At 37.5% G+C, this 10,990-nt stretch overlaps 2 protein-coding genes across 6 annotated transcripts; one reads left to right on the top strand and one right to left on the bottom strand.

Moving 5' to 3' along the window:
• Window positions 304-4,913, top strand: LOC18608169. 4 transcript variants are annotated; one of them, XM_007042721.2, is made up of 9 exons: window positions 304-732; window positions 806-907; window positions 997-1,150; window positions 1,275-1,448; window positions 1,788-1,922; window positions 2,227-2,309; window positions 2,448-2,541; window positions 2,628-2,725; window positions 4,828-4,913. In XM_007042721.2, the coding sequence occupies exons 1-8, from the start codon at window positions 476-478 to the stop codon at window positions 2,712-2,714; spliced, it is 1,086 nt and encodes a 361-aa protein (XP_007042783.2). In that variant the 5' UTR covers window positions 304-475; the 3' UTR covers window positions 2,715-2,725; window positions 4,828-4,913. The 4 variants fall into 4 exon arrangements, with proteins under 4 accessions (XP_007042783.2, XP_007042782.2, XP_017971205.1 ...); XM_007042720.2 differs by having other exon boundaries at window positions 1,269-1,448; XM_018115716.1 differs by lacking the exons at window positions 2,628-2,725; window positions 4,828-4,913 and having other exon boundaries at window positions 1,269-1,448; window positions 2,426-2,536.
• On the bottom strand, window positions 2,911-10,356 carry LOC18608168 (oligopeptide transporter 4). Of its 2 annotated transcripts, none has more exons than XM_018115714.1 (6): window positions 8,520-9,141; window positions 8,119-8,216; window positions 5,712-6,275; window positions 4,811-5,063; window positions 4,385-4,567; window positions 2,911-3,799 (listed from the first exon to the last, which is right to left on the bottom strand). In XM_018115714.1, the coding sequence occupies exons 1-6, from the start codon at window positions 9,057-9,059 to the stop codon at window positions 3,185-3,187; spliced, it is 2,253 nt and encodes a 750-aa protein (XP_017971203.1). In that variant the 5' UTR covers window positions 9,060-9,141; the 3' UTR covers window positions 2,911-3,184. The 2 variants fall into 2 exon arrangements, with proteins under 2 accessions (XP_017971203.1, XP_017971204.1); XM_018115715.1 differs by lacking the exon at window positions 8,520-9,141 and adding an exon at window positions 9,782-10,356 and having other exon boundaries at window positions 3,185-3,799.

The following is a 10,990-nucleotide window of genomic DNA, read 5'->3' as shown; positions in this document are numbered from 1 at the left end:
CATTAGTTAGTGCATTATAGTAAGATTCGAATCCCCCTCCCCCAATTATATTAAAAAAAAAACTTAAATTATTCAAGTTGAGTCGAGCAAAGATCGAATTTTATAAAACTCAAATTATAATGATTTGCAAGTTTAATCAAATTTTTAATTTTTAATATTATTTAATATGATATATAAATCTAAATACATTATTTAATTACTCAGTCAAAAAAATAAATTGTTTATTTACATAATTTTCAAGTTTGATTTGAATTTTATTTATCCTTTAAATTCGGGCTAAACTTTTCAGTCCAAAAACGTTAATGGAGAAGGGAAACTCTTGTTGACAACATAATGACCACGTTGGAGCCCAGAAGAATTGGGTTCCACGGATGAGTGACCCGACGTTTGATCGGCACAAATACTGAGCCCTAACAGCCATTAAACAAAGACCCAAGTCAGTGGAGTTGACAGTTCACCGGACATCGCCCTTGACATGGCTCTCTGGCTCGGTGGAAAATGGAGGGCAACTGCACTTTCATTGCATGCTCCAAGTTCACGGCGTCGAAGCTTTCGATCAGACGCGGCGCTAGAAGCAATAACGAGAGCAGCTGAAGAGAAAGTCCCAAATGTGGTGCTATATAACTACCCTTCATTTTCTGGCGCATTCTCCGCTCTCTTCGCTCACCTCTTCCACTCCCGTCTTAGTCTCCCTTGCCTCATCTTGCCTTTCTCCTCCGTTGAACCCCTCAGGTTCTAAATCCGACGTTTAAAATCTAAAGACTCAAAATTATCTAAATATTCATTTACTTATTGATTTTTACAGGGTCGAAGATTTTTATGTTGAAGGACTAGACAAGTGTTATCTTCTCGACTTTGTCGGTCTGAAAGGGTTTGCCTCAAAGCTTTCACAACAATCAATGTGTGAGTAAGTTGAATTCAAATTTTCCTTATTAATTATCAATAATCATTTCATTTTACAAACTAGATTGACACTGTAATTATTTAAAATCGTAGAGTAATAGCATTTGATCATCGAAAATCGGCACTTCCTCAAATTAACTGTTCCGAAGATCTGAGAGTCACGTTTAATGTCAATCTTGAGAAGAGTAGCTCCATTGCTGCATATGAGTATTTTTCTAATAAGCTTGCAAATATGATGTCTTTTGATGTAAGTATGAATGTGATTATTGTATATCTTTGCTGTGCTTTACTAGAGCGATTTGTGTATGTATATACAAGACCTAAAGATTTGGCGTTTGTTTTTAATTTTGCTTAATTCCAATAAGGTGAAGGCTACCAATTTGTTGAACTCAGAAGATCGAGATCGTGTGGAAACAGTTCTAAAGTATATCGAAGACGCAGATCTTCACAGATGGAGCATAACGGAAATTAAAGCTTTTAGAATTGGACTTGGTGAATGGCGTTCCAAGTTGAATTGCATCACTAATCCATACATGTATAAACAGGTTCGGTGCTCGGAAATTGATCCTTTTCTTTTATTACTGGTTGGACTATGTTGCATTGGTTGCAGACAAACCTTGATCACTTGTCTTATTATGTTTTTTAGATGAAGAAATGGTGTTAAAATTTTCAAAATTTCCACAATTGTTTACCCCGCAGCTCTTAGCTTCTCAGTTGCTAACACTTAGCATGTTTAACTTGCATAATTGGCATTTGAAAGGTTTATGGATGATTATTGTTGAACTCCTCCGATGCTCCTCCCTTCTTTCTTCTCTTCCCTCATCAACATTTTGTGTAATCTTCAGTTTTTATTTTAATTCTGATGTCTTTTGTCTCTATTGCAGTTACTGGAGATCAGTTCTGCTGATGTGGTTGCCAAGGGAAATCTGTATATTTCCTCTCGCCAGATTGCTGCAAACAAGTTGCTGGATAAGTCGTTTAAAGTTCGCTTGGGCAGAGGATTCTATGGAGAGTGCCTGGTAATGACATATCAAAGCGTTTCAGATAGTCATCCCTGAAATACATATTCTTTTTCTGTCAAAAGTGGTTTACTTTTGAGATTTAGGATCCCAGTTATCATTTTCTGAGTTACAGATCTGATCAATGAAATCTAAGGAGTTTGTTTTATTTGTTTGACTTATATGGTGTTACATTACATGAGTAGCTTGTGTCTCTTCGCCAAATCTCCCTTGGTCATACCCTTCTCCCTTCTCCGTTGTCCCTTTTCTCTGTTCTTTTCTGTAATATTCTCTGAGTTAATTTTGCCTTTTACTCTGGTTTTAGGGAGTTAGAGCAGATGGCAACTCTGATTTAAGTGATGAAATTGGCAAGCAACTAAGTCTAAAAAGTGCCACAGCTGGACTAAGGTAATTTATCTTAGATAAGATCTTTAAGGATGAAGACTCCCTTCTGAACAAACAAAATTCTCCATGTGGTATCATTAGCTCTTTTCTAATCAAGCTAGATTGATCATAGTCTTTAGGTATATGCATTGATGATGTCAGGCCCATAGGAGCTGTTATATACATGCAACGGAATAATCTTAAGATGTGCCTAAGAAGCACTGATTCTGCAACTGATACATCTGAAGTTGCAAAGGTGGGCATCATAAGTAATGCAATTATAAGTTCATCTTTATTGTATATGACTATTTTGTGATTTTCTTACCCTCTGTAAACTTGAAGGCATATGGCGGAGGTGGCTGCCCAAGTTCCAGCTCCTTTATAATAAGAATGGATGAGTATAATCAGTGGCGGTCTGTAAACATGTGATGATTATCAAGGTATAAAATATGTCCTTGAGGCACTTACTTGATAATTATGTAATCAAATAAAATTAAATGGGTAGATGATCTCATCTCCTAAATATATTTGTTTGTCTGAACATGCATTTTCCTTTTTTGATTTTGGCTAGCTGACATTAGAAAATTCCATTGGAAGTTTCAAATATTTTTGCTTAATCACAAAGAGAACAGCAAACTTTCCTTTGTATTTCATAAAGTATTCCGAAATTGACACTTCTGGTGCTGATGTTGATTTTCTTTGGACATAAACTTGCTCTTTTGCTAAGGAATAAATCCAAAAGAATGCACCTGAATGTTAAGGAAATTTTTTCTTGAACAATATGTTACATATAACACATAAAATTCTGGTGATGCCTTAATTTTTTTAACTATACCTTTTGGGTCCTTCTAATTCTATGGTGTGAAACTGTTGAAAGATTTAACAGGGGAGTGCATTCATTAGTTCACTGGACAACCTTCAACTGCTATTCCCTTGGCTGTTGGACAAGTTGCTAATTCACAATGTTCACCACCTGTGCCCCACCATGTCAAACTTCTATTTTCCATTCCCACCGAGAAGTACAATAGTATTGCCATGAAGGCCACCCCAGCGTCTAGAGCTGCTGAAAGAATGTAATTGTACCTTTGCCACCAATGCTTTCGGTAACGGAAGATGAAAAAGTTGAAAATAGTTCCAACTATAATCCAGGCATTGTAGTTTAATGGTGTTGCTGGTGGCATCATCCCTGTTGCTCCTAGAAGGACTGGAAGGTTAATTAGGGGAATCCAAGATTGCTTGGGAAATGTCTTGTGCAAGAGCCAAACAATGACAGGTCCTACTGCACCTCCTACGAAGAACCAATTCATCGCCCGATAGTTTCCTAGAGATCCAAAGATCCGTTTGGGTCCCACCAAACCCCATATAACTGATGCATCGAAGAAGACTCGGTCACCAGGGCATGTCCAGGGACTATCAGCAGGGAGGAGATCATCGTGGCATATGTTCTCAATAGAGTTCAGCAACCACCATGCCACTGCGAGGTTGATAGTTCCAGCCAGAACTGTTCCTATGAACTATAGATAAGCAGATGAAATTGCAAGAGATGTAAATTGTATCAGCTGCTGTGCATGTAAAGAAAACACTGGAAAACTAAACAAAAATGTGTGTACAAGATCATCCTCAGATAAGTTATATTAATTATTGAGCTGAAGGCACGGAGTTTTGATGGAAACCATATCATCTGTTAGGTTAAAAAGTTTTCATACTGTTATAATTTGTTTCATGCTTTGGACCTGTTTTATTTTTAAATAATTATTATTGATATTCATAATTTACCTGTACAAAGGGCTCATCTCTAGAGAAACAAGATACCTTTTTATTTGTGACAGCATAGACATCAAAATCTTTGAACACTCCTTAGTGATACTTTCTTTTATATAAATATTTGACAACAACTATCACCAGCTTTTGTCTGATATGATTAAGGTTGATTTCTGGTTTGATCAGAATTTGTTGATATAGAGCTATGCAGTGCTTTTGTTTTTGTTTCTAAACCTTGTAATGATACCTTAATAGTTTATCAAGAGCATTTTAGTGGTTTTTAAGACCTTGTTCTCTTGTTTTATCGAGATATTCTTCATAGATAGAAGAAAACGTACCTGTACCAAGAACATGGATCTTGGAGGTATCTTCATGTAGTGTCCTAGCTTGAAATCATTAAGGAAGGAGACTGCTTGAGCCATGCTCATATAACCATAGGTTTTGAAGCATACATTTGCAATAGGTCTTCCTGGATATATGAGACCCATGACATACTCTGTAATAATGTTCAAGCCTGGTGTCTGTACATGATGAGTGAAAGCATTAATAGAAAAATAGCAGATTCTTCATAGTTAAAGACAAGGTAAAGTTTGCTTAAGTTCCAGATTTATCATAAAGTGTGGAATGTTATCTTGGAACTGTTGAGTTAAAATATTACCAGAGATTTGAGGATTTTAATTTTTCTTAGCTGAAATTTGACATTTTATCTTCTGGGGGGTGGATGGAATTTTATTTTATTTTTTTGTTCTAAATGAATTGATTACCTGGTTTGTTGTGGCAGTTATGATGCTAATCGGAAGGGTGAAGACGAAGGCCATGGCACCAGCAAAGAGGAGTCCCCACCATGGCATCTGAACCTGGTCTTTCAAGAAGATACAGAGGACAAGCGATACTACAAATGTTGCAGTAAGCAATATGTAAAACCACCAGGAAGGTATGTCCTTGTAATTTTTCATCAACCTTGTATGAATATCCTCCTTTCCCGTGTATGAAGCACGATACCGGTCATATATCTCCCTGTTGATAATAGTTTGACAATAGTGACTTTTCTGAAAATTTAAATTTTAGAACTTAAGAACACAAAAAGAATTACCATTTTATTTTTCGTTTTTCTTTTTGAATGATTTTACATGTAAAAACATCTTTGCTTCTGGTACTGAGATCAGAGTTTTCTATATTCCCTGCATTGTTCTTGCATTTAATATTGATTATAGTTGGAGGAAAGATTTTTGATTATTGGTTCAATTTTATTTAGATGCTTATATGGTATTCTGGGAAATGGACCATGTAGCAATTGAGATAACATTCATATGTTAATGTTCTCATAAAACTACTATTATAACTCGGACAATTCTTGGTATAATCAAAAAAGGAAAATTGAATACCTTTTGAAATGAAATAGACCGATAAAACTATTAGACTATCAAGGATTTATAAATGGTGAATGAAATTTTCACTCCCAAAACTTACTCCCTTCACTCCTGTGTCCGTAGCATAGGAGTAAAGGAGGTGAGTGAATGCTGAGAGTGAAATTATTTTGTTGGAAAATTTTTGGTTTCCATTTTATCAAATGTGGTCAGGATTCTTCCTCATTAAGTTCTAGTATATAAATTTAAAAATAAAGTCTATATGAAGAAGCTTCTAAAAATGATGAGTATAATTTACCTTCCATAGAAGAGGGCCACATGTGTCAGTGTCGATGCAATGGTGGCAAAACCAAACCCGTAAGTGAAAGCAAAGAGCATGCTTAGATTAATTCGTCCCAGCTCTTCATACTTCGCTAAATCGATTTCAAACTTGTCATTAACGATTGCTGTTATGTTGTACTTTTGACCTTTGGCTGTGAACAAGTGAGATGAGAATATGGGAAATCTGCTAGCATTGTACAAGTCTAGACCCCAATAAGCTACAGGAATTGCTATGTAAATTATCAATACATAGCCTGCAAAAACATTGGCAATGGCAAAGAAAGGGCTGATGAGTGGACTGAACAAGAAGGATGCCACAGCAGACCAATCAAGCGTCACGGCTCCTAGTCCAAGTCCCTTCAGACCTGAACCAATTTGCTGGGCGGTAACTGACTTGGGGAAAATCCAGCAGACCCATGAGATGCTGGTAAGGGTTGTGAAGAGGTACCCTGGGACCAGGTACCATGAGAAGCTGCAAATTAGTACAATGAGGAAGAACTTTGCCCTTGTCATTCGCCGATCATCTTTCTCATGCAAAGCCCTGTAAATTTAGATCAAAGAGTTTACAATTCAAGATACTATCATTTTGCTTGACTTTATGTATATGTCCAGGTTTAACATCTGAATAATGAGTATTTCTGCTTTCCTCTTTAACATGATTGGGTTTGAATCATCGTGGAATGGATTGATATTTAAATTTCTATGATCTAGCACACATGGTTCCTGACATGATCAGCATGAAATATTAAGTGCATGACAGTATGAAACTGCTGCATGCCATATAATTACAGATGTTTTAATGGATCCTCCATATTTAATTGCTGGAGTTGATGCAGCCACTAGAGGGTTAGAAGTATTAAAGTTTTGCTACTTGACGAGGCAATATCATCATTGTCGTGTTAGACTAGTAAGGACTGACCATTGATTAGTGATTAAGTCAATATCCGTCACTAATTTAGTTCTTAAGTTTCTTTCACAATCTCTCCTACAGAGCTTAATTAGACGTTTACCAACCATTGTTTGGGTGTTTCTTTTTCTTATTCCTCAACCAAAGGCTTGGGTTTAACCACCATCTTACTTTACGCATATGGTAAGGCAACACATAAATTTGTTTTAAGTTCCCTAAAGGCCAAAACATTGAGTGAACCTCTGAAAGTGCTATTAAGCTCTAAAAAACACACTACTAATTTTCCATTTTTGCTGACCTAATTGTAAATTCTTACAGCAGAAGTCATGGAAGGCGTCTGTATGTTTTTTGACACAAAAAGAGAAAAGGTATTACAGTAAGATTTGAACCTAATAATTCTATGCTGACTTCCGTCTTTAAAATTTCAACCATCTTACCTATATAGCTGCCACTTGTTTATGAGTTCACATGTGATATGAGTAACCACATGGGCCGAAAAGAAGAGAAAATCCAAGAAAAAGATTCAACTAGCCTCTCTAACTGTGTTATTATTGGATGCAAACTAAAACTATGCTTCTTGGGTCGCCATCGCCATCGCCACCTCCATCTTTTCTTAATGAACATGTAAACTCTCACTTAAACATGTGTTCATATTCTAAAAGCGAGCCATGTCTGCAAAGTGTCATCACCCTAATTCATCCTCTTAACTTGTAACAATTGCATGGCTGATAAAAATATAAATAAAGAAAGGGTAAAAACACGCTTGGTCGAGATTTGTGAGTAAACCCTTTTGCTTTGGTTTTGAGCAATGGGCTGATAAAGCATGGAGCAGCTCACGAGTAGGCGCCGCAAGAGAGTCCCATCTTTAAGGACATGCATGTGACCCATGAGCATCTTCGACTGTGCAACCATTGACTCTTACAATAATGACACACCAGATGAAAACAAAAAGCAATACTTAAATTAAAGGACAAAAGACTGGCAAGTGGACACTGAGCGATGACACTATTGCACAATGCCTCGAATGATGGACCCAATCCAGTTGAGATTCCGTCGATGTCCACTTGGTCTTGTTCTCTGAACGCTGTACTCTGTCGATTCCGACAGTTCACATGGTGTTCGCTTGTTCTATTTCTAACCCCTAATTGAAGTTTCTCTCTGTCAAGTTAAAACGAACACTAACAAATAACTATGCTAGTAGTAGCTTTTTAGTATTAATTTATGATATTTGGAAAATTTTAATTGTTTAATTACAACTGACCCAAAAGTTTTTAAGTAGTATGGAATAGGGAGTAAATGACTTGAGGTGTCAAAGTCAGACTGGTGTTTTACAGGCTTTGGTGAGTTCGACTCGTTATTATGGGAAGAAACTGATTTCGTGTGAAAACTAACTCAGGATCCGTCAAAGTGAAAAGAAAAGTGTGGCACGGTGAGTCCGGCCGCTGAGAGGATGAGAAGGTAGAATTTAGGAAGGTACCTGAAAAGTGAGACTTGCACCAAGGTGTTAGGCCACCACATGTGAGCCGGCTCCACAACATACTTCCTTAGCAGCCCAGCCCAGCCATATCCGAGCACCTGCATCCCGACCCCACCATCATGACCCCAACCCAAAGATCAACAATAGCACTAGCAGTAGTCATAAACAATAATTTCATTTTAAAACTTATAGCTATACAAGCATCTTCCTTGTCATCAATGATTATCCAGCTTAATTATTTACAAGCTAGGCAACGATATGGCAACAATCTAACCACCAACTAATAATAATTACAAAGTGGAGTGACTTTTCCGCTAGAGACTTGAATTACTTTTCTTGCATTTGCAAAAGAAGAATCAAACTTTATCTTCCAGAAATGAAGAAGCTAGCTAGCTACTTACCTGGGTGGTGATAATGAGAAGCCAACTGGCCAAGAACGATATGCTCCGACCATAAAAGGCTTTGATAATATTAACTATGCCAACTGCGTAAGCAGAACCATTGCCAAAAGCACTTCCAGCATTAGCAAAAATACAAATGAGAACATGCTCTTTCATGTTAAATGAGCCAGGGTTCAAAGAAAACATTTTGGACCCAAAACCTGGAATTTTAAACTGGGTCTTGGGCAAAGCGGAGGCCATGAAGTGGCCTACGGGAAGTGTGGCAACTTGGACTGTGATTTGAGTTATGATTAGAGGCTCTGTTCTGTAAGAGAAGAACTGGTTGAGAAAAGAGAGGAGGGCGCAGGATAAAATGCCCAAGAACCACATCCTGAAGGTCCATACTGGCAGGGTCGGGTCGTCGGTGTTGGCCACGGTTAGCCTGACTTGTTCAATGGGGGAGATCTCCTCGTCGTCGTAGTTTTCTCCGTTGGCTACATGTTTTTCAGGGTCTGAAGGTTTGGTGCCGGGATGAGGGGCTTGTATTTCCATAGAGCTCATGCTGGAGGTTTTGTGTAGTTGAGAGATGGGATAAGGCTTAAAAAGATTCTATTTATTGAACATGTGAATAGTGTATACGGAATAAATATATTGGGATTATGCAAAGCTAATATATCCATATAATATAAGGTTATCATTTCTTTTTCTTATAAAAAGACAATAAAGAATTTGGAGTACCGTAAACTTGGCGCAGAGAACCATTCTGATTGTTAATTATTGGGTGATAAAAAGAAAGAAAGAAAAGTGTGGGAAATGCCAATGCATTATGCATGTCGGCCTTGGACTTAAGTTGTGCTAATAAAACGCAGCGTGAAACCTTTTTGGCTGATGGTTTCAATTATCTCTTATTCCATTTTTCACAGCTTCAATCTCAGGTTGCAATCTAACGAAAATAGAAAGGTAAGTTTTAATTTGATTAAAATTTAAAAGACTTTTTGTTCTTGGACTAACATTTAATTTTATTTTGTAATTTCCAACAGGTCACTTTGCTTGCCATTCTATCAAATTGGCCAGCGCAACCATGATCTGCCAAGATATGCACAAGCGCTAGTGTCAACTGCACGGCTTATATCTTTGCAAATTGAAGAAAATTCTTTTTAATTTAGCTAAAAATTATCAAACAAGGTGCTGATAACCCCAACCCAACCACCCAACTAGTAATGACAAAAGCAAGTTTTTAGGCACCAAGCTGCAATTTTAAAGTAATATGCAGGGTTGATTACCTGAGTGGTGATGATCAGCAGCCAACCAGCCAGGAATGATATGCTCCGAGCATAAAAGGCTTTGATGATAGTAACAATACCAACTGCATAAGCAGAACCACTTCCAAATGCACTTCCTGCATTTGCGAAGATGGATATAAGAACGTGCTCTTTCATGTTGAAAGGACCTGGGTTCAAAGAAAACTTTCTGGACCCTAGACCGGGCAGCTTGAACTGTGCCCTGGGAAGCACAGCAGCCATGAACCGGCCTATGGGAAGTGTGGCTACTTGGACTGTGATTTGGGTTATGATAAGTGGTTCTGTCCTGTAGGAAAAGAACTGGTTGAGAAAAGAGAGAAGGGCGCATGATAACAGTCCCAAAAACCACATTCGGAAGGTCCATACAGGGAGGGTCGGATCATCGGTGTTGGTTACGGTTAGCCGGACTTCTTCGATAGGTGAGAGCTCGTCGTCGTCGGAGTTTGCCCCGTTGATCACACTCTTTTCAGGGTCCAAGGTGGTGGGAATAGGGGCTTGTACTTCAAGGGAGCACATGATGAAGAGTAATGTTGGTGGTTGGGAGATGGGTTCAGTAGGAAGGACGTAGGAGGCTTTTTATTGCGTGAGGAAATGGACTTTCCGTGAAAATAGGCTAAAATTAATAAATTACGAGTTGATTTTTATGACCAATTACCTATGTAAGTATAAGAAATAATTGTGAGAAATAACTTTCTTAATAAATTCAAAAGTGACCTTCATTATAATTTTAATTATTTTTACAAAATTTTTTGTATGACTTAATAAGAATACCCTTTAATCTATATAATCCAAATTAAGTAGTCCCAGTTTCTTTCTCCTCGTCTGCCATTTAAATAAAAATTTTAAAATTAAATCTCACTTTAGCTATCCCTCCGTTCAACTCTCCAACGCCATCGGGGTATATATTTCGCCGTCTTGCTCTCCAACGCCATCGATGTCTATGTTACCATCCAACTTTCTCACCATCCAAAAGTACAGAGATGATATCAAGGTATTTGTTATGAGTTCTTGGATTTATTTTTTTATATTCATAGAACGCAAAAGTTGATGGGTAAATTATATGAGTTTGGAAACTTAAATCTAGTTAGGAATAACGAAATCAATCAGTTTATAAGCAATGCGTGAAAATTTGTTAGGCATTGCGTCACTGGATAATAGGGTGTGTGACTCGATATTACGAACAGTAACCTG

The sequence above is a fragment of the Theobroma cacao genome, chromosome 2 (assembly GCF_000208745.1).
Source record: "Theobroma cacao cultivar B97-61/B2 chromosome 2, Criollo_cocoa_genome_V2, whole genome shotgun sequence".
Lineage (NCBI taxonomy): Eukaryota > Viridiplantae > Streptophyta > Magnoliopsida > Malvales > Malvaceae > Theobroma > Theobroma cacao.
Note: the sequence above shows the minus strand (reverse complement) of the source record. Positions and strands in the feature narration are given on the sequence as shown.

Excerpts from the sequence above, each read along its gene's own strand:
- LOC18608169 (XM_007042720.2), top strand. The coding sequence starts at position 476 with ATGGCTCTCTGGCTCGGTGGAAAATGGAGGGCAACTGCACTTTCATTG. Across the intron at positions 908-996 it reads TCACAACAATCAATGTGTGA|AGTAATAGCATTTGATCATC; the intron begins GTAAGTTGAATT and ends TTAAAATCGTAG. Across the intron at positions 1,923-2,226 it reads GATTCTATGGAGAGTGCCTG|GGAGTTAGAGCAGATGGCAA; the intron begins GTAATGACATAT and ends CTCTGGTTTTAG.
- LOC18608168 (XM_018115714.1), bottom strand. The coding sequence starts at position 9,059 with ATGAGCTCTATGGAAATACAAGCCCCTCATCCCGGCACCAAACCTTCA. Across the intron at positions 5,064-5,711 it reads GTGGCCCTCTTCTATGGAAG|GGAGATATATGACCGGTATC; the intron begins GTAAATTATACT and ends TATTATCAACAG. Across the intron at positions 4,568-4,810 it reads TAACTGCCACAACAAACCAG|ACACCAGGCTTGAACATTAT; the intron begins GTAATCAATTCA and ends CATCATGTACAG.